The 22,335-nt window shown below is 38.6% G+C and overlaps 1 protein-coding gene across 2 annotated transcripts in view; it reads left to right on the forward strand.

The window, feature by feature from the left end:
* Positions 1-22,335, forward strand: part of timeout (circadian regulator timeout) — a 669,268-nt gene that overhangs the window by 335,196 nt on the left and 311,737 nt on the right. Inside the window, exon 12 of one of the 2 annotated variants that reach the window (XM_073960208.1) lies at positions 7,067-7,107. The exons of the other annotated variant lie outside the window; for it this stretch is intronic. Within the exon in view, the coding sequence (XP_073816309.1) occupies positions 7,067-7,092 (26 nt within the window). The 3' untranslated portion in view covers positions 7,093-7,107. Of the gene's footprint in view, positions 1-7,066; positions 7,108-22,335 lie in introns of those variants that run through there. 2 annotated transcript variants of the gene reach the window in all.

Here is a 22,335-nt window from a genome sequence, read left to right on the forward strand (position 1 = left end):
TGATGAAAAAAGTAATTAATAAAGGAATACATAATGTCAACTAATTGTTATTGTGTTATCGCTTATTGTACACGACACGACACCAACAGTGTTCGTTGTCCAAACATGATAGGGAACGCTTTCAAAAATATGTAACAACAACAAAACAATTGCATCGCAGTAGTATCCACATCATCAACATTATATTAATTAATTAACTAATTAATTAATGCATGAACTGCTGGCATAGATAATGCCATTGTGTTGCATTTGCATGCATTTATTCATACATACACACATACCTTTAATTCATGGAAAATGTGTTTTCACGACAAAGATTTTCGCAAAAATAATAATGAATGACTGACCCACTACTGCTGGCAATAATTTGCGGTTTTTGCACAGATTAAATTCGTAGCGAGCTTTATTCTTTATCCTCTACTCTCCCCTGCCTTGCTGTCCCTTTCCCACTCTCTCTCTATTCACGTTATCCTTTAGCATCTATGGTATTTTGTGGTTTTAATGAATTTCGTTGTTTTGTTTGAATTCTGCATTGTTCTGGTCATTGTTGTTGTGTTTGTTATTGGTGTTTTTATTATTATTTAATAAAGTTATATAAACGTGAAAATAATTTTAAATTGGAATTGAAACCGCAATGCAAAAAAAAACTAACAACAGCAATTTATAAGATGTGTATATTTGTATTCGTGGAAATCTATAAATGTATATTTGTTTCTATGTGTGTTTGTGTGCAATCAAATTGGGGAAATTGATGATAGTAACCACAAAACACACCGAAAAACTGCTGCTACTGCAGTTTGCAATTAAACTTCCTTTTGGGGGAAAATTTTGTTTTAAATTTCAGGTATAAAAGCTGATTTAAAGCTGCATAAAGGATAATTAGAGTGATTACATGTTAATGGCTTATATGTAGGTCATGTTTTTGGTTAAACGATTTATCAGAAGGCTTAAATTTTGTTTATTTTATTATACCCTCAGGGTGTATAAACTTTGGTAAAATAAAAATAAAAAAGTATCAGATGGTTTTGCCGACAAAGATATAACTAAAGCCTGTGTTAATTGAAACACGTCTTTCCCAAAACACTTTTGTATTTAGGTCGTTTTCAAAATTTTGGGCGTATGAACTTGCCGAAAAAAATATGGATTGAGATTAAAGCTCAAAAGTTTTGCGGTGCAGGTACCTAAAGGGATGAACCGACGTAGTCCATTTTGGAAGTGAGTCTTATTTTGGGAGATATTCCCCTCGATTGATATCGCGCCCACCAGTTATTTCAGTTGGTCACCATATAATTTAGACCTTTGGATCATTACATCAGGAAACATGGACTTGCCAACGAAAAAAATAAAATCGCTGTAAACAGGGTCACTAGGAGTACCTTCGGTAAAAATTTCCAAAGGTTCCTCGAACAGACCCTTAACCGCACTGAAAGAAAAATGTTGAATATATGTGTGGGTGATACCCCAAAGAGTAGACAGAAAGGGACCACTTTTAAACTTAAACTATGTTTGGACACAATATTTCGAGATACAAAGCGAAAACGAATATTTTCAAATTTTTTTTGCGAGAGGTACCAGAAGAATTTTACTTATAAGCACCACCTTCCTATTTTATATAATATTAGAAGAAATATTACGATATGCAAAGTGTGCACCAACGCAGCATTCGGTTCGCGAGTTGTCCTGCGCACCAGCCACTACACTTGCTGGCCGTAGGGGGTTTTTACAGCTTTCGGGCCATTTTCGAAAGAAGTATGGACTTGCCACTCAAAAAACTTCTACCATCGTAATTGGGGTCTTGGGTGCAACCTGCTGCATGACAAATCGAAACGATTCGTGAAGAGGTCCTAAACTGCAGTTTTCCGAAATTTTGTTTGGGACGTACCCGAAGGAGTTGACATATATTGACCATATTATAACCTAATCTATGTCTTTTAGAAATATCACGATGTGCAAAGTATGGACCAACTCGGTTACTGCATTCGAGAGTTATCGTTCCCACCATTTTACCGAACTGTTGTGGGGGAGGTACTCAAAGTAGTGCAACGATGTGGCCAATCTTAAAACTTGATATAAATTTGCGCAAAATATTACGACTGCCACATTTTGGATCAAATTTATTCATCCGTTGGAGAGTTATCGTACGCTGCAATCACTACACATGGTGCCTTAACGGGTGTTTTACAGCTTTCCATTTACAGGACCATTTCCTCAGGATGTATGGGCTTGCCCCTGAAACAACTTTTATCGTCGTAATAGGGGCAATGAATGAATGAAAAAAGATTCGAGAGGATGTCTTAATCTGTACTCCGAAATTGTGTGAGCGTGTTACGCGAAGGAGTGGACCGATATAGTCCATATTCGAACTTGATCTATGTCTGTTAGAAATCTTATGACGTGCAAAGTATGGACCAAATCGATTAGTTTCTGCGAGAGTTAACGTGCGCATAATGTTTGCGAACAAATTTGAACTTTTGTGGGGGAGGTACCTGAAGGAGTGGACATATATGCCCCACCTTCGAACTTAAATTAAGTTTGGACAAAATATTACGATACCCAAAATTTGGTTCATCCCTTCGAGAGTTATCGTGCGCACCAGCCAGAAAGACAGACGGACATGGCTAAATCGACCCCAAATTTGCTGAAACGAATTTCGTCCAAACATACTTGGGGTATAAAACCGTTATTTCGATTAGGCACATTTTTGGTCGTATAATTGTTTTAGACCCACCCCAAGTATGTTTGGGAGACATTCGTTTCAGACAAATTAGCTGCTGTCCTGTCCAACCGATTTGGTCCACGTAATATTTTGTCTAAACTTACATCAGGTTCGAAGATGAGTATATCGGACCATTACTTCCGGTACCTCTCCCACAAAACAACACGTTTCGCTAAAATGGTGCTCACGATAATTTTTGACCGAATCAACCGATTTCGTCAAAAATTTGTTTCTTGTAATATTTCTTCCAGTCATAGATCAGGTTCGAATAGGGACTATAATGACTGATTACCACGATTACTTACGAATTGAGTATCCCGTTTGGCGGAAACTTTGCAAATATTATATAATACTAGCGGTCCCGGCGAACTTCGTCTCGCTATTAAGGAATAAAATTTCATACAAAAACTCAATTTTCGATTTTTCCAATTTTCCGACTTTTCCAGAGAGATTTTCCAAATTTTTCTTCCGTAAAGACCTTCTCCTCGAAAATACCAATAACTGACAAAAAATTTTACAGAAATCGGCCTAGCCGTTCTCATTTTATGAATTACTATACATTTTTTTTACACCATTTTTATATATATAAGATTTCTCCCAAACGTACCTAGAAGTCTATGTCGGATAATCCCTTTAAATTTTTCACTTAAAATTTTCACTTAACGATTGTTGGCGTTTTTTATTTGGGATGACGGCTTCTTAAATGCAGTTTTAGGGTGTTCCAAAGATAGTTTTGAAATTTTCAACGAAGAAAGCTTACAAAGATATAAAATGTTTTTCGTGAGATATAAAATCCTACGGTGACGCACAAAAATAGCTGATGGTCACTATAACTACCGAAGGGGGTGGACGCCATACATTCATCCATCACCTGAACATCGTAATACTTCTCTCACACCAAACTCGAGTTACAGGAAGGACAATCGTCAAAATTTCGGCCCCAGTGGTAATTTGTTGTCCTGCTTACAATGATATAATGTTGTTCGAAATAAGCTCTAAACATGACCATTTAAAATGACTTGTGGACACGTGTTACTCCCAAATTGAGATCAAGCTTCAAGATGGACTCTGTCGGTGTGTATTGGTCCCTTGGTGTGCCCCCCTACAAAAATTTAAAATTTTCGCTTAAGTGCAGTTATGGGGTGTTCCGAAGATAGTTTTGACATTTTCAACGACGAAAGTTTACAGAGTTTTTCGTGCACACGTCCATACATCCTGAGATAATGGACCAAAAGCTCTATAGAATCCTTCAGTGACTAACAACAATTGCTAAAGTTCACTATAAATACCGAAGAGGGTGGCCGCCATCCCATTGAACATCGTAATATTTCTCTCAAACTAAAATCGAGTTCCAGGAAGGACAGTCCTTTATTTACCTCACAAAACGTCAACATTTCTGCCCAAGTGCAGTTTGCTGTCCTGCTTAAATGATATAATGTCGTTCGTGGGAAGGTCCATACTTTCTGATATAAGCTCCAGAACATGACCAATTAAAATGCTGGTGGACACGAGTTACTCCCAAATTGAGATCAAGCACAAAGATGAACTTTGTCGGCCCATTCTTTACGCTAGCTCATTCACAAAAGGCAACCACTTTTGCTCTCGAATCCAGTTTAAAGCTCAGAGCTCCGATTCACTCGCGAGTGAAAATTTGGGGGAAGGTGGTAATTTTTTTGGGTGCAATATTTTTGGTGGTTTTGGGGCAAGTTTATTTTGGGGTGGGATAAGTTTTTGTTTGGTGTTGGGGAGGGGGCAAGTTTCTCCACTCAACCACTCGCGAGTGGAATTCGAGCGAATTCGAGCGAGTTTTCGGAGCTCTGTTAAAGCTACTTCTCGGATGGTCTTGAAATATAGGGTAGTTCATACCATAATATGGAGAGTATTATCAACTTCGACGTTCCGTTTGTGTAACAACGAAATATCGTCGGAGACCCTCTAAAGTATATTCATTCTTGCTCAGCATAAATTTCTAAGTAAATATAACCATGTCTGTCTGAAATCAGAATATAGCTCGCAATATTTAAAATAGAGCTTTATAATTTGGTACAGAAGTTTCTATTTCACCTAGGGTCTTTGGTATTGAAAATGGGATATATCGGTCTACGTTTTGATATATCCCCCAGAGAGCGGTACCTACCTCTGTATTTTGAATTTAATTTTAACTTCATGTTCGCTCTGAAATGGCTGGAATTTGGTATTTAGTTTTCCTTTGGCTGCAAAACTATTCCCCAGAAATTTGTCAGAACAGGTCTAGGTTTTGATATAGCCTTCTATGAGCGATACCGCCCGATTTTTGGTATTTTCTAGGGTTTAACCTCATTATCACACCGAAATGGCAGAGTCTTCTTTGGGGCTACAAAACTTTCAGGTCCACGCTTTGATATAGCCCCCATAGAACGGTACTGTCTGATTTTTGGTATTTTCAGGGTTTTAGCGGAATTATTCTACAGAAATTCCGTATATAGTCTTGCGAATAAAAACATTCCTACATAGGTCCACGTTTAGAACCTGCCTCCAGATTATTCAATCGAAACGGCTAAAATGTTGTGTTTAGTTTTTGATAGCGGGTTTTCAGATGGCAAGGTAAACGATACCGCTCGATTTGAAGATTTTTAAAGGATTTTTCTAATGACATATATATCGCAGCCCTGGCGAAGACTAAATACCAAATATCAGCTTCGGTTGGATAATGTGACTAAAACCTTCAGACTACCGAAAATCGGGCGGTGCCGTTCTATGGGGGCTATATTAAAACGTGGACCTATGCCCATAATTTTTGTCAGAAAAATTTTTTGTTCACTAGGAACCCTCAATACAAAAATTCAGCTAATTTTGTCAAGAAACGTAGGTAAAATCAAAAAAAAATAAAAAATAAAAATACCGAAAATCGGGAGGTACCGTTATATGGGGTCTATATCAGGTTTTCACGATTTTGGAAACCGCTGGTCGAATCGTAATGCGGCTAAAGAAAATGTTGCAGCAGTGAAAATTCTCTACAAGATTGACCTTTAGGACTTTCTAGTATTTACCGTTTTTGAGATATTGAAGGAAAATGTTGTAGCAGTGAAAATCCTCTACAACATTTTCTTTAGTCTATAAAAATCCACCCAGCGATTTTTTCTTGTTTTTGGATTTTTCTCTTCTATGAACATTGCTGTTTCAGAATCCACAAAAAGCGGGTTTCACTTAAAGTTAGTTAAGGCGTACCGTGCATGACATTTTTTTATAATATCTAAAGATGGTAAATCCTAGGAAATTGTCATAAAGGTCAATCTTGTAGAGAATTTGCACTGCTATAACATTTTCTTTAGTCCCTTGCGATTCTACTCGCGGTTTCCAATCGTGAAAACCTAAAAAACCAAAAAAAGTGTGAAATTTGACAGCGATTTTTTTGAAAATACCTCCGGCGATTTTTTATTTATTTTCCTCATCTATGAACGTTGTTGTTTCAGAATCCACAAAAACTTCCCAAGTGTAAGCACCTTCCATTTAAAGTTAGTTAAGGCGAGCCGTGTACTACCTCAATGATATGACACCTACTTTTTATTTTCGAGTCGAACGACGTGTCTAAGACTTCACTTGCAGATAAATTTTACGTTTCTAAAATGCTTAAGAAATGTCGCCTTAATTACACGGTCATTCGGCGGGTGTGCATTAGGGTTATAATTTTTTTACCTTTTTTCAAAAATATTATTTCCTTTTGCCTATCAATGACTAAAATAACGTTTTTTCCATTTAAGTGTTAAAAAAAGGTTCTCAAGAAACTATTTTCTGTTGAACGAGAAAATGACCTTTTGCCTATTATTGACTATAATAACTTTTATTCCACTTAAATGTTGAAAAAGGTCCCGCACAAACCACTTGTAGTTGATATGATATATAACACCAAATTATAAAATATACGACGATAAAATAAGTGAGAAACAAAAGGTTATGCCATTTTGGTTACTTTCAGTTATACGAGGGCGGTTCGGAAACTTCTTAGCCTATCAATGAAAGGGAATAGTTAGTTTTTCAAAAATCCTCAAGGTCCTCAAAATAGTGGTTTACAACTGTAATTGCATCTTCATTTGAGGTAAAACGCTTGCCAGCAAGGAATTTTTTTAGATTTGGGAACAAGTAAATTCACTGGGAGCTAAATCAGGAGAATAAGGTGGGTGGTCAAGCAACTCGTACTTTAATTCGTTGATTTTAGCCATTGTTAAAACACTCTTGTGCGCTGGTGCGTTGTCTTGATGAAAAATATTTTTTTTTGTGTTGTAAGTCAGGACGTTTTTCTCGAATTTGTACATTTAATTGATCCAAAAGGTTGCAATAGTACTCTGAATTTATTGTTTTACCCTTTTGCAGATAGTCAATCAATAAAATACCTTTGAAGTCCCAAAAAACTGTTGCCATAACCATACCAGCCGATTGAATTGTTTTTGCCTTCTTTGGGGCACTTCCTCCAGCTTCAGTCCTTGGATTGTTCTTTTGTCTCTGGAGTATAGTGGTGGATCCATGTCTCATCAACAGTTATGAAACGACGCTTAAAATCCCTTTTATTTCGCTTTAAACGATCTAAACAAGTTTGAGAAATGTTCATTCTTATGCGTTTTTGATCGACTGTTAACAAATGCGGCACCCATCTTGCAGAAAGCTTTTTCATCTGTAGTTCTTCATGCAAAATTAAATGGACTCGATCCTTTGAGATGCCCATGATATTAGCAATTTCACGCACTTCTATTCGTCGATCATTTAATACCATATCATGCACTTTGGCTACAATTTCTGTTGTTGCTGTTTTTGGACGTCCACTACGTGGTTCATCTTCAATGCTTGTACGACCACGTTTAAATTCAGCAACCCAATTTTTTACTGTTGCATATGAAGGAGCACTTTCACCTAACACATGTGAGGGCCAAAGTCACCGGTTCGTTTTCGCCCACACATACTTGAGCTGATGAATTGTTTTTTATTGAATTATTAATTGTTGTTTTTTTTTTGTTAATAAATAACTTGAATTACATTAATAACCCCTTGCATTCCTCATTAGCATGCGTCACTTAGCTCTCCCCAGCCTTATCGAATGGGCCTCGTTTCCCACACTCATTGAATGGGCCTCGTTGTTGTTTACATCAACTAGAATTTCTTCAAAACAACATACCGTTGGGTCAATGCAGTCGCTGAACTCTTTTCTATTTCAATGTCAACAGGCAACAACAACATCCATGCGCGACAGAATCCAACGCACAGATTTGTGGTAAACATCTAACAACAACATGCGTGTCTAAGGCATGATCATATGTGAGTGATGATCTACCTGCCTGACGGAGGGTTCAACGACAAGCAACAACAACACCCATGCGCCGTGGAAGAGAAGTTATAGATTTGGTGTAAACAAGTAGCAACAACATGTGTTGCCAATGCATTTTGAATGGTACTGTGGTACTGTGCGAGAATAACAACATCGTTATGGAAAAGGGTTATGCGATGCTGGAAGTGAACAACAAATGCACAGGAGGGTTTTGTTGTTGTGAGTTGTCGATATTAGGATAGCGCAGCCGTGTTGACGTTGCTATAAAAGGGTCAGCGGAGCTGTTAAGGGTCTCTTAGTCGACAAGTGAAATTCTGAAGGTGTAGTACAGCAGTTCTAGGTGAGTAGAGTGAGGTGTGAAAGCGAATTCCAGGTTCAAGTGCATCCCCGTGTAGAGTGTGTTTTCGTACGCCACTCTAATTAATACATAGTGCATCGCCGTGTAGAGTGTGTTTTCGTACGCCACTCTAATAAATTCATAGTGCATCGCCGTGTAGAGTGTGTTCTCGTACGCCACTCTAATAAATTCATAGTGCATCGTCGTGTAGAGTGTGTTTTCGTACGCCACTCTAATAAATACATAGTGCATCGCCGTGTAGAGTGTGTTTTCGTACGCCACTCTAATAAATACATAGTGCATCGCCGTGTAGAGGGTGTTTTCGTACGCCACTCTAATAAATTCATAGTGCATCGCCGTGTAGAGTGTGTTCTCGTACGCCACTCTAATAAATTCATAGTGCATCGTCGTGTAGAGTGTGTTTTCGTACGCCACTCTAATAAATACATAGTGCATCGCCGTGTAGAGTGTGTTTTCGTACGCCACTCTAATAAATACATAGTGCATCGCCGTGTAGAGTGTGTTTTCGTACGCCACTCTAATAAATACATAGTGCATCGCCGTGTAGAGTGTGTTTTCGTACGCCACTCTAATAAATACATAGTGCATCGCCGTGTAGAGTGTGTTTTCGTACGCCACTCTAATAAATACATAGTGCATCGCCGTGTAGAGTGTGTTTTCGTACGCCACTCTAATAAATACATAGTGCATCGCCGTGTAGAGTGTGTTTTCGTACGCCACTCTAATAAATACATAGTGCATCGCCGTGTAGAGTGTGTTCTCGTACGCCACTCTAATAAATTCATAGTGCATCGTCGTGTAGAGTGTGTTTTCGTACGCCACTCTAATAAATACATAGTGCATCGCCGTGTAGAGTGTGTTTTCGTACGCCACTCTAATTAATACATAGTGCATCGCCGTGTAGAGTGTGTTTTCGTACGCCACTCTAATAAATTCATAGTGCATCGCCGTGTAGAGTGTGTTTTCGTACGCCACTCTAATAAATACATAGTGCATCGCCGTGTAGAGTGAGTTTTCGTACGCCACTCTAATAAATTCATAGTGCATCGCCGTGTAGAGTGTGTTTTCGTACGCCACTCTAATAAATACATAGTGCATCGCCGTGTAGAGTGTGTTTTCGTACGCCACTCTAATAAATACATAGTGCATCGCCGTGTAGAGTGTGTTTTCGTACGCCACTCTAATAAATACATAGTGCATCGCCGTGTAGAGTGTGTTCTCGTACGCCACTCTAATAAATTCATAGTGCATCGTCGTGTAGAGTGTGTTTTCGTACGCCACTCTAATAAATACATAGTGCATCGCCGTGTAGAGTGTGTTTTCGTACGCCACTCTAATTAATACATAGTGCATCGCCGTGTAGAGTGTGTTTTCGTACGCCACTCTAATAAATTCATAGTGCATCGCCGTGTAGAGTGTGTTTTCGTACGCCACTCTAATAAATACATAGTGCATCGCCGTGTAGAGTGTGTTTTCGTACGCCACTCTAATAAATACATAGTGCATCGCCGTGTAGAGTGTGTTTTCGTACGCCACTCTAATAAATACATAGTGCATCGCCGTGTAGAGTGTGTTCTCGTACGCCACTCTAATAAATTCATTGTGCATCGTCGTGTAGAGTGTGTTTTCGTACGCCACTCTAATAAATACATAGTGCATCGCCGTGTAGAGTGTGTTTTCGTACGCCACTCTAATAAATACATAGTGCATCGCCGTGTAGAGTGTGTTTTCGTACGCCACTCTAATTAATACATAGTGCATCGCCGTGTAGAGTGTGTTTTCGTACGCCACTCTAATAAATTCATAGTGCATCGCCGTGTAGAGTGTGTTTTCGTACGCCACTCTAATAAATACATAGTGCATCGCCGTGTAGAGTGTGTTTTCGTACGCCACTCTAATAAATTCATAGTGCATCGTCGTGTAGAGTGTGTTTTCGTACGCCACTCTAATAAATTCATAGTGCATCGCCGTGTATAGTGTGTTTTCGTACGCCACTCTAATAAATACATAGTGCATCGCCGTGTAGAGTGTGTTTTCGTACGCCACTCTAATTAATACATAGTGCATCGCCGTGTAGAGGGTGTTTTCGTACGCCACTCTAATAAATTCATAGTGCATCGCCGTGTAGAGTGTGTTCTCGTACGCCACTCTAATAAATTCATAGTGCATCGTCGTGTAGAGTGTGTTTTCGTACGCCACTCTAATAAATACATAGTACATCGCCGTGTAGAGTGTGTTTTCGTACGCCACTCTAATAAATTCATAGTGCATCGCCGTGTAGAGTGAGTTTTCGTACGCCACTCTAATAAATTCATAGTGCATCGTCGTGCAGAGTGTGTTTTCGTACGCCACTCTAATAAATTCATAGTGCATCGTCGTGTAGAGTGTGTTTTCGCACGCCACGCTAATAAATTCATAGTGTACCGCCGTGCGGAGTGTGTTTTCATACGCCACTCTCAGAAATACATAGTGCATCGCCGCGTAGAGTGTGTTGTCGCACGCCATTCTGATAAATCCTTAGTACAGCGCCGTGGAACAAGATCATAGCGTATCGCCGAGAAGAGGTTCTTGCTGTAAGCCGCCCAAAGGTACACCTAGTGTATAGCCGAGGGGAGTGTGTTTCCATAGGCCGCTCCCAGAACAAGCACCGATCACCGAGCGTGGAAAACCAGCCGTACGAGCGCTTACGATTGGACGTCACGAGTGTGTTGCCCGAAGCCACTCATCCCGAGCGACGACGCCCGCAAGAGTCGTGTGGATTTTGAGAAACACACATTGAACAAATCTAATTAATACCCTAAATAAACGAAAATAGTCTCACCGAATACATCCTGTCGTTTTCCTTCACTCCTGTCACTATCACAAATAAATTTCTGTGACGTACCCTGTCCGCCGTGAGCCTACCTCAGCGGACGAGCGGAATGGTGTCGTTACACACATTCACCATATCATTATGAATTTTCGTGTCCCGATAAACCTTTTTTATGTTAATATTTAATGACAGCACGCATTTCTAATTTTTCCATTGTAAAAAAATTGAATCTTTTTTGAACACCTGTTTCTATATGAAGGAGTTGCCAGATCGAAACAAAATTTAACATGTGTTCATAACATAGATGGAAGTTTCCAAAACACTTAACTTTTTTCTGTTTATACCGCGCTTTTTGTGCTAGGCTAAGAAGCTTCCGAACTGCCCTCGTATATGTGCTTATAGTGACGTCAAAAGTTTGTCAAAAAAGCTCATATAGAAAAATTTTCCAATGACTTCTTCGTGGGCTTTTTTATCGAACCACCTTATAATTCATATTTTATCTAATCCTAGGTAAAAGCTCATCAAAATATGATAAAGGGATACGAAGTTATAACAAAATTCATAACCCTAGGGTGCATACAATTGTGGTGATTGGTGCTCGATGTAATAAACTTCACAGTCGAATCTACTGCATTTTACTTCTCCGGTACCTTTCAGACAAAGACGTTCCTTGAAATTATATGAAAGTAATTTTTTGCTCTTGCATTTTGTGTCTCATCCCTCTCTATGCATACTTTTTCATTCTTATATTTCAGCTGACCAATCACCACACATAATATGTTAGCCGTCTGACCACGGCATGAACTTTTCCCATAATATTGCATTATCCATGACAATGCATCAGGTTTAAAAAACCCTATAAAAGGACCATAATTGAATAAACCACAAATTTGTGCAAAAGAATGGTAGAGGAAAAGTGTACAAAAAAAGTGACGTACGTGTTATGTGGCAAATGCTTCTGTTATTAAACATTCTTCTACAGTGGCCGATAAATTGAAGGAAATAGTGCAGGAGGTTTCAAAGAATTTCACTTTTTAAAATTAGTTTCCATGCGGAAAATTCCAAGGGAAATATTCATGCGTGTCCTGATATAGTTTCGGATTATCAAGTAGTTGGAACTTCTTTCCAAATGATAGTTTTTATACCCTACTCCACACTGTGGTAAGGGGTATTATGTCTTTCTGCATTTGTATGTAACATACAAAAGGAAACAAAATAGACCCATAGTTCCTTGTGGGGATATATATATAATCGCTTTCTGAGTCGATTTATGCATGTTCGCCCGTCTGTCCGTTTGTCCTTATATTTGTGTTCGCAACGTACAGTGGCAAAATACCCCTCAGTAGTGTTGGCGACATTTCCTGAGTATTTCAGCCATGTAAAACTTCTCTACAAAGTGGTGTCTTAAGACACGCCGTTCGGACTCGGCGATAAACAGCAGGTCCCATATCATTGAGCTAATATGAATCGGGGTGCACTCATTGATATGATAGAAGTCTCCCTTGTCCCGTATAGGATGATTGTGGAACAATTATATATATATAACGTACAGGTCGCATTTTTTGTCCGATTCAGCTGAAAATTTGGTAATATATTTTTTTAGCCATAGGAACAACGCTATTGCTTTTGGTGAAAATCGGTTCAGATTTGGATATAGCTCCCATATATTTTTTCTTTCGATTTGACGTATTTGTTGCACCAAACTATATACGTCCGATTTTGATGAAATGTGGAATGTGTTACTGAATTCGGTCTAAAAATAAATGTGCCAAATTACATCGAAATCGGTTCAGATTTGGATATAGCTCCCATATATATTTTCGGCCGATTTGACGTATTTGCTGCCCCATACACGCTATATACGTCAGATTTTGATGAAATTTGGAATGTGTGACTAAATTCGTTCTAAAATAAGTGTGCCAAATTAAATCCAAGTCGGTTCAGGTTTGGATATAGCTCCCATATATATTTTCGTTCGATCTGTCCAATTTTGAATGTGTGACGGAATTTTTTCTAGTAATAAGTGTACATATTATATTGAAATCTATTCAAACTGATATATGTATATCTCCTATACACTCCACGTCAGTAGAATAGAACACCTAAAATTCTGTTAATGTTAGCGTATTTATACCAAAACGAATGAATCTACGTTATTAATCTTGTAGGGATTTAAAGCCTATGATGTTCCGCATCAAACACAGAACAAATTATGTTTCTAACTTTTCGCGAAATGATTTTCTGATCATTTTTCCGATAGTACTATGCAAAATAGGCATTTATTTTCGGTCATCAGGATAGAACAGTCATTTCGCAGTTTTCGCGAATTGTGGAGATATTAACGCCGAATTTTCTTTCAGTCGATAAAGCGGGGCTTTCTAATTATTTTTCACCAATAAAACCATATAAATAATTCTGCGGACGCCGAAATAACAGCGTAAACGGGTTTAAATTGACAGATAATTAAAACGTCTCGAAATATCAATAAGAGTCGCGCAGTTATGTCTTATTTCTTCACAATAAGATAGAATATGACACAGACAACCTCGATGGATAAATTCGAGTGCTGCGGATGCTAATAACATGAAACATTTTCAAAATAAGTATGAAAAACGTCAAAATTTCTTATAAAAACCTTGATGTTTTGTTCATAAAATGATTTTTCCGCGAACAAGTCTGCCGTTTAAAGGTTTGGAAATATGCTCCACATTTAGAAAAAGTTAATCTTATATGAAAACAATCGCTATTTTAATACACTCAGCGAAATTTCAGTACTTTTTAAAAGCAACTTACGCAACCTAAAACCTCAATTTCCATGACTGTGTTTTCCCGCGAAAACGGGGCTTTCAGTTAGCAGCATAACCTGGTCCATTATTAGTGGTACATAACAATATTGAGAACAGTCGCGGACGCCGAAATAAGAACACATATAAAATGCAAAGTCCACAGGGTGTCTTCAATTTAAAAAATGTGCTAAAATTTCCCTCAGTGTATTAAAATAGCGGATGTTTTCATATCAGATTATCTTCCTCTAAATGTTCGCGGAAAAATCATTTTATGAACAAAACATCAAGGTTTTTATAAGAAATGTTGACGTTTTTCATACTTATTTTGAAAATGTTCCATGTTATCAGCATCCGAAGCACTCGATTGTATCCGTCGAGGTTGTCTGTGTCATATTCTATCTTATTGTGAAGAAATATGACATAACTGCGCGACTCTTATTGATATTCCGAGATGCTTCTATTATCTGTCAATTTAAACCGGTTTACGCTGCACAGTGTCACGACCGTGGCCAAAAATGGTAAAAACTAAATACTTCGTTGAACAAATTCATTGATGGGGAGTGATAGAAAACATATTAATTAAGAAGAATCTGAATTTTCGTACTGATACGTGAAGTAGTTTTTGCTATATGAGGATTTAAATCCGACAATTTTAGTTAATACGTATTTTTGTGTTTTTTTTCTAAAATTAATAAATTATATTATGCGTTAATATTTAAAATTTAAAAGTAACGGTCGCTGCAAAAATGGTTCCTAAGTTCTCTTGAGATGTAATAAACTTGGCTACAACTTTGTTTGCATGTAAATATTAATCATATGGTGTTTACATTTACCCAAACATGTATTACTAAGTTTATTAATTTTCTGAAGCAAATTTTAAATTGAGTGGAGTGGGAAAAAAATTGTATAAAAGTGTATATCGATATTTTTTGCTGTATGAGTAGTAAAAAGTGAGTACTTCAAATATATAAAGGTCCCAGCTGCAGAGGTTTGCAGACGAATGTGTCACTTCTCTTTTTCAGCGACCACCTCAATGAGAGGATACCCCCTTTTTTAGCAAATCGTTTTGCGGTGTTGGCTATAGCCCGAAAATGAATGAACCGATCATCATATATTTTTGTGGGCTTATTAAGTACCTAATAGTCTTGCTTTAAAACGAGAGAATTTTTAAAAATAATAATTTTTTAAAAAATTGTGAACAGCGAAAATCAAAATTCGATTTTTTACAAAAAATTGACCGTTTCTTGACCACTAATCGGTCAAAAAATGTTTTAAAGGAAATTTCTCATATATAAAGACAAGAGTTTGATATATTCAATATGCTCACAAACAATATGAAGACTAAACACCAAATTTCAGTCATATCGGGTGGATATTGAGGCCACAACACTCAAAACACCGAAAATGAGGAGGCACGGTTCTATGGGGGCTATAGGAAGACGAGGACCTATACCGACATATTTCTGGTGGAAGGTTATAAGTCCCCCAACGGAGACTTAATACCAATTTTCAGTCATTTCGGTGTGATAATCAGGCTAAAACCTCCAAAATACCGAAAATCGGGAGGTACCGTCCTATGGGGGCTATATGAAGGCGTGGACCTATGCAGACAAATTTCATGGTGAAGGTATAATGCCCCCTGCGAAGACTAAATACCAAATTTCAGCAATTTCGGTGCAATAATGAGGCTAAAATCTTCAAAATACCGATAATCGGGAGGTACCGTTATATGGGAGCTATATCAAAACGTGGACCTAAGCCCACAATTCTCTGTTGGAATGTTTGATACCTCTGCCGAAGATTAACCACAAAATTTGAATACTTTCGGTTGGTCATTGTGTCTTAAACATTCAAAATACCGAAAATCGGGAGGTACGGTTCTATAGGGGCTATATCAAAACGTGGACCGACCAACCCAAATTTTTGTCCTGAAGATTGTAAGTCAATAATAGGTATGTGTACCAAAATTGATGCACCTACGACAACTCCTTCTATTTTTGGCCACATTTAATATGAACTCGCGACATAGTGCGCTGTTATTTCGGCGTCCGCAGAATTACACTGCACCCCGGTTAACTACCTTTCATAAATTTCCTAAAAATTTGGGTAGTTATGCGGGAAGGGCAGTTACGAAAATCTCGCATATCTACCTCATGTGTGTAGTTACAAAAATCTCATCTCAACCTTACAAAAAATGACAACAATTAGAAAACAAAAAGTCAAAAAATAAAACCAAGTCTAAGAGTATAATGTAAGTTATATTATTTAATCAATAAGAAATTTATTCATCTGTGATCATAACACCATAACATAACACTGGACATCTTCATCACAATTCACGTAGTCATCGAAATCGATTGTCTCAGAAATATAGCATTGCAGGTAATAAACCGAGAAAAGTAGTAATAAATGTTCTTTTTGGGAAAATATTTGACAGGTAAATATGCGAATTGGGTACTTATAGAAAAGTAATTAACCGGGACAGTTTGAACTAATTTATATGAAAAACTTTTGGGGATTTAGATTATGAGGCAATTAAACGGGAAAGGCAGTTAAGCAGAGAGGTAAATAACCGGGGTGAAGTGTATTTATATGGTTTTATTGGTGAAAAATAATTATAAAGTCCCGCTTTATCGACTGAAAGAAAATTCGGCGTTAATATCTCCACAATTCGCGAAAACAAAATGACTGTTCTATCCTGATGACCGATAATAAATGCCTATTTTTCATAGTACTATCGGAAAAATGATCAGAAAATCATTTCGCGAAAAGCTAGAAACATAATTCTTTCTGTGATTGATACGGAACATCACAGGCTTTAAATCCCTACAAGATTAAAATCGTAGATTCATTCGTTTTGGTATAAATACGCTAACATTAACAGAATTTTAGGTGTTCTATTCTACTGACGTGGAGTGTATATATTTTACATATTAACAGTGGTGTAGGGTATCATATAGTCGGCCCCGCCAGACTATGATCCTTTCCTTACTTGTTTTTATATTAGGTGTTTTTTGTGATTATGATTCAATCCTTCATTCGATGTATTCTATCATGAAATTCCATTATGATCATCTCCCTGCAAAAAATATTTATAACACACACCCAATCTGTTTACCCCTACTGTATTATTTAACATTATAAATACATGGATAAAAGTTATCAGGAGGAATTTTCAAGGTGTAAAACTGTTGCAGCAATCTCTTTTTCCCTGTATGCGTGGCGTACATTAGCGACTACCTGGACATACACACAAGCATACATCAATGTGTATTTACGTGTGTATTTATAGCACAGACGAGATTCCAATGTTACGGCAGAGCCATTGACAAGCCGATGGAATAAACCACAAAATCGAATTTGTGGTTACATTGTTCGTTAATAACATTGAACAGAAAGTTTATTGAAAAAATTGTGTACAGGAGGAAAAAAACGAATTAAAGCGCTTTAAAAATGGAACGCAAGCGAAAGAAGGGGAAGAGCTACAGACAGGTCATGGGTTTTAATTTATTGCAAAAATTTAGATTTTCGCAAAAAAACGGGACTGTTTAAATCCCCTGTAAAATGTGCATATGTATGTAAATCTGAAGTGAATAGTCATATTAGGTAGCCAAACTATTTAAAGCTAACGAACTTTTGTTATGAGCTAAAGACTGTTGTGTAACGAGAAAAAAAAAACACTGAAAAAGTTTAAAATGGAAATTAATCATCAGATTTTAGAGAGGATTTAGTGGTAGATATTGTATGTGCTATTTTCAATTAAATTGGTTAATTTAAATAATGTAAGGACTTTTTACATCCCCAGCCTTGAGGCTAATGTGGGTTGCTATACGAGTAACCACTTTGATGCGATGAATATATGCCTCACCGAAATATTGGTTGTAGATCTCAAGTATGTTTGGATGAAATTAGATTCATACCTTCCAGGAATACCTGCTCCGGTTTCTTTTGGTCCGTACAGGGACGGAGTTTGTCACATCCACATCCATCACCTCAAACTTCTGTGAGATGCAATAGATGCTTGGAGTGGGTGCATCTCAGAGGTTGTTCTGTTGCTAGGGTCTACGGGAGGGACTAAACAAATTTTACGGGAGGGAATATAGAGCTACATGCTTCGTGAACACAGCATCAAAGTGAGTCGTCGTCATCATCAGAATACAGGTCTTCCCCGTAGTCCCCACCCACAGCGGCCGCACACGCAGCTCCTAACACTAGCTGTTCTTTTTCCAATCCCTGAAAATGTATCCCTTTTGCAATTTAATTGGAATTGACTCCGGAGTAACATCGTGGAAGTAGTTGATTTCATGAGTAGGAAGAATAGCATATTCGCGGCGAGAAACACAGCTCAAAAACAACTGCACCTTACAGCTTTCCTATTACACCAGTCTGTTCAAAACAGACCTTTCTCGCATGAGCCTGACTCTGATGAATCGTACATGGAATGTGTGGGAGTTACCTGTCAGGTGTGGAACTGCTTAACGTATACATACCGCCGATAAATAGCTGTTCTAATCCCTATATTAGCCCTCTTTTGAAGGTCATAACTTACTGATCTTTGGGTATTTAAATGCTCATCTTGAGTTGTGGCATTAGGTCCTCGGAAATGGTCAAAGGGCTACAGTGCTTGCTGAACAGATTGCTAGATCTACGTGTCGCCCCGTCTATGGGGATGCCTTTACCGGGATTAGCGGAGATTGCCACAGTTCGCCAGATATAACCATAACCACCATAACCTGGTATAACAAATGGCATCACCTGGCAACCCGTCATTTCTCCCCATACTGGTTTCCATCTGTAGACCGCCCAAGTTTCAAAGATATCTGCTCAACCATTCGGTTGTCCGGGTAGAAGAAAGGACGTTCCGAAACACCCGCTGCTTCCGCTCGCATAGAGGACGAGATAAGCAAATGAGCGTGGTGAGCTTCGTCGTGCCAATCCCAGTGACCCCAGAGTCAGGGAGCATATAATGGTAGTTAACAGGTTGGTCGGTGAATATAAGCGGAACAAGTGGTTAAATCACCTGAAGAGTTGCAACATTCGAGCCGGAATAAGTGAATTGTTTGCAACGTCAATCTCCAACCCTGGTAAGAAGGAAGATAGGACATCAGTCATGTTTGGCAACTGATCCTGACTCCGATTCGAAACAGTGCGACAGGTCGAAGAGACGAGTACTACGTCTCATTAAATCTCTTCCCGCCGAGGATGAACCTTCACAATTTGCAATGGATGATGATGCGAATGCCATCAGGAACGCTAAATCATCCAAAGGGTTGGGCCTCATAAAATCTCTATGGTAATGTAGAAACAGGTGAATGTACCGGAAATCGAGTTTATCACTAAAGTGCTCAACCTGTCGCTATCCACCCAAATCGTTTTCGAAGTCTGGAAAATGGGCAGGTTGGTCCCGCTATCGTAGCCTGACAAGGAAGCCAACAAAGATAAATCGTACCCACAGATTTCGCGTTTGTAGCGTTTGTAGCAGGTTGGGCGCCACCGCGGTACAGTGGTTAACACGTCCCACAGAAGGTCTGGGTATCCTGAGTATTTTAGTCATGAAAAATTTATCTACGAGTGTTGTCATTGGCTATAAATGTAGGTTCCATCTCATTGTGTCAATATGAATCGGGGTGCGCTCATGTAGCAGAGACTCTTAATCCCTTAGTCCTCCCCATTGTCAGAAATAGCTATGCAGTTGCAGATCATCAGCACGTAATCCGTATGCAGCAAAGTACGACAGCAGCGCAAAGGACTCAACCAGAGCAAGCCGTTCGATAGAACAGTGATATTGACGCTTTACTTATCAAGCACTCCACGCTGTTTGAGGACATTGAGCAGACAACTCTCCGGCCAAGATTGAAAAGTTGAATGATTATTTATATGTAGCCACGTCAGTCGTACGTGAAATTCTGGAAAAAGAAGTCCAATACTACTAGAGTGAAACAGGGAGTTCCTCAAGGTGGCTTCATATCGCCGGAACTGTTTATCCTGTATTCCTATCACTCCAGACGACATTGCTATTGTAACTTATGCGGATGATTGTGCGATCATGGTTTCAAATACCTTCCCTGATGTTATTCATGAAAGTCTGAGCTCCTATTTGACCGATCTTACCACGTTTTTCCACGTGAGGAATATGCAAATAGCCGCCACTAAATGTGAGCTCTGAGTTTAAAGGCGTGGTCGATGGTAGCAGAATTTCTTGGTGGTCGAAATTCTGCTACCATCGATTCTGCTACCCCAAGATTCTAGATATCACATTCGACAGCAGGTTCACGTCGTCCGCGCATGCCGCAGCTATCTGCGACACGCTGAGATGTAGCAACAAGCTCCTCAAGTCCTAAGAAACTTTGTTGACCACATATAACTGTGGTCTGTGGTAAAATATTCAAACCTGTTAGAATGCCCCCCTGAGAACGGCAACAGAGTACCTCCTCATGTCTTCAGTGGACCATCTACATGAAGCGACAAAGATTCTTTCGGTACAGCATCACAAGGACTAGCTCTTGTTGCAGTGTTTGCTCTGGTGTAACCGTGGGAGCCAACCTAATACGGTGTGTATGTAGGATCTTCACGATCTAGAAAGAAATTTCCACCGATACACGAGATAACTCGTAAATCAGCAAGCATATTAAGCAGGTTTAAATAGCATGAACACAGATGTAGTCGCAGATGCCACAAACAACTACTGTGTGAATACGGTCCTCGGAGAACATCCCCCCATCGAAGCCAGCTGAGGATCGTTAACTGCCACGACAAACCAGAGTAGTTTTGGTTTAACTACGTTCGAGATGGTGCAGCCGTGTAAATTCCTATAGGGCAAGGATTGATGACATCGCGTAAAACATCTGCCCAACATGCGGCACAGGCCCTACCAAATTTAGCGCTTTAAATAAATAGGGTACAGGTAAGCGGTACAGGGTTAATAGATTAACGTTTTTATATACTCCCCATAGAACGCTACCTCCAGATTGTCTATGACACACAAAAAATATTTGAATGTAAATGAAATCGCAAATTAATAATACTGTGAACCGAAATTTTGGGGCAGAGATAATTCCTTTTGGGGATGAAAGTCCTTGGTGTGTATACTAAGAATCCCGAATGACAGATCCGCTGTTAGTCGAACTTCTGAGTTATGGCGTGGTGAAGACCATGTAAGGCATCTGAAATTAGCGTTATATCTTTGTTAATTGTTGTTTTAGCTTATTGATGAGATGATTGTCTTCAGTCAAATTGAATGAGGATTATTTTCGTAGAGCATTTCGACCTTCTAACTCGCTTTCTTCAATATCCTTTTCGTCCTTTATTTTAAGAACAGCTACAAAATTACCACAAGATGACGTTTTTCAGCTTCGAAATATTCTGCAACAAGTAAAGAAAGCATCAGTCGGCTTTGCCGACAGAGATATACCCTCAGCCTATGTAAATTGAAACGTTCATCTATGGACAGATCGAATGTATTTAGGGTATTTTCAGAATTTTGTGGTCCTTTGTGGACATTTGAACTTGCCTATAAAAATGTGGATTAGGATTAAAGTCCAAAAGTGTTGCGCAGGGGGTATTTAAATGAATGGACCAACATAGTCCATAATGGAAATGGATCTTATTTAGGGAATCATATCTTTTCGATATCAGTATGGACTAGTCCACGGAAAACATAATATCGTTGTAAACAGGGCCACAACGAACAGCATTAGTATACATTTCCAAAGGATCTTTGAACAGACCCTTAACTACACTTAGACACAAATTTCGAACTTTTGTGGGGAAGGCACCCTAACGAAAGGACCGATATAAGCCATTTTCGAAGTTAAACTAAATTTGACCAAAATATAAGGGGATCCAAAGTTTGGACCAACTTGGTTGCCCCGTTCAAGAGTTATCGGGCATATCACTTTAGTAACATTTTTAAATATTGGTATGAAATACTAGAAGTTGTGCCCATTATCGAACAGAAATTAAGTTTAGACTGAAATCAAGTTTGACGAAGGCCAAATTTTAGACCATATCGGTTGATCAGTTCGAGAGTTATCGTGCTCTCCAGCCACTACGTATGGTGCCATGGACTGTTTTCTCTAGAAGTATGGACTTGCCCCTGAAACAACTTTTACCGTTGTAATTGAGGCAGCGAATGCAAGTTGCTTCAACAAAAATTAAAGTGATTCGAGAGCAGGTCTTAAAGTGGAAGGAGTGGACAAATATAGTCCATATTCGAACCAGATTTATATCTGGTAGATATATTAGAATGTGTGAAGAATATACCAAATCGGCCACTCCTTTCAAGAGTTATCGTGCGCACAATTTTTCCGAACATTTTTGAATTTTTTGGGAGAAGTACCTGACGGAGTGGACCGATATGGCTTATGT

The sequence above is a fragment of the Musca autumnalis genome, unplaced genomic scaffold, assembly GCF_047663935.1.
Source record: "Musca autumnalis isolate F117 unplaced genomic scaffold, ASM4766393v1 scaffold_1, whole genome shotgun sequence".
In the NCBI taxonomy this organism is placed as follows: Eukaryota; Metazoa; Arthropoda; class Insecta; order Diptera; family Muscidae; genus Musca; species Musca autumnalis.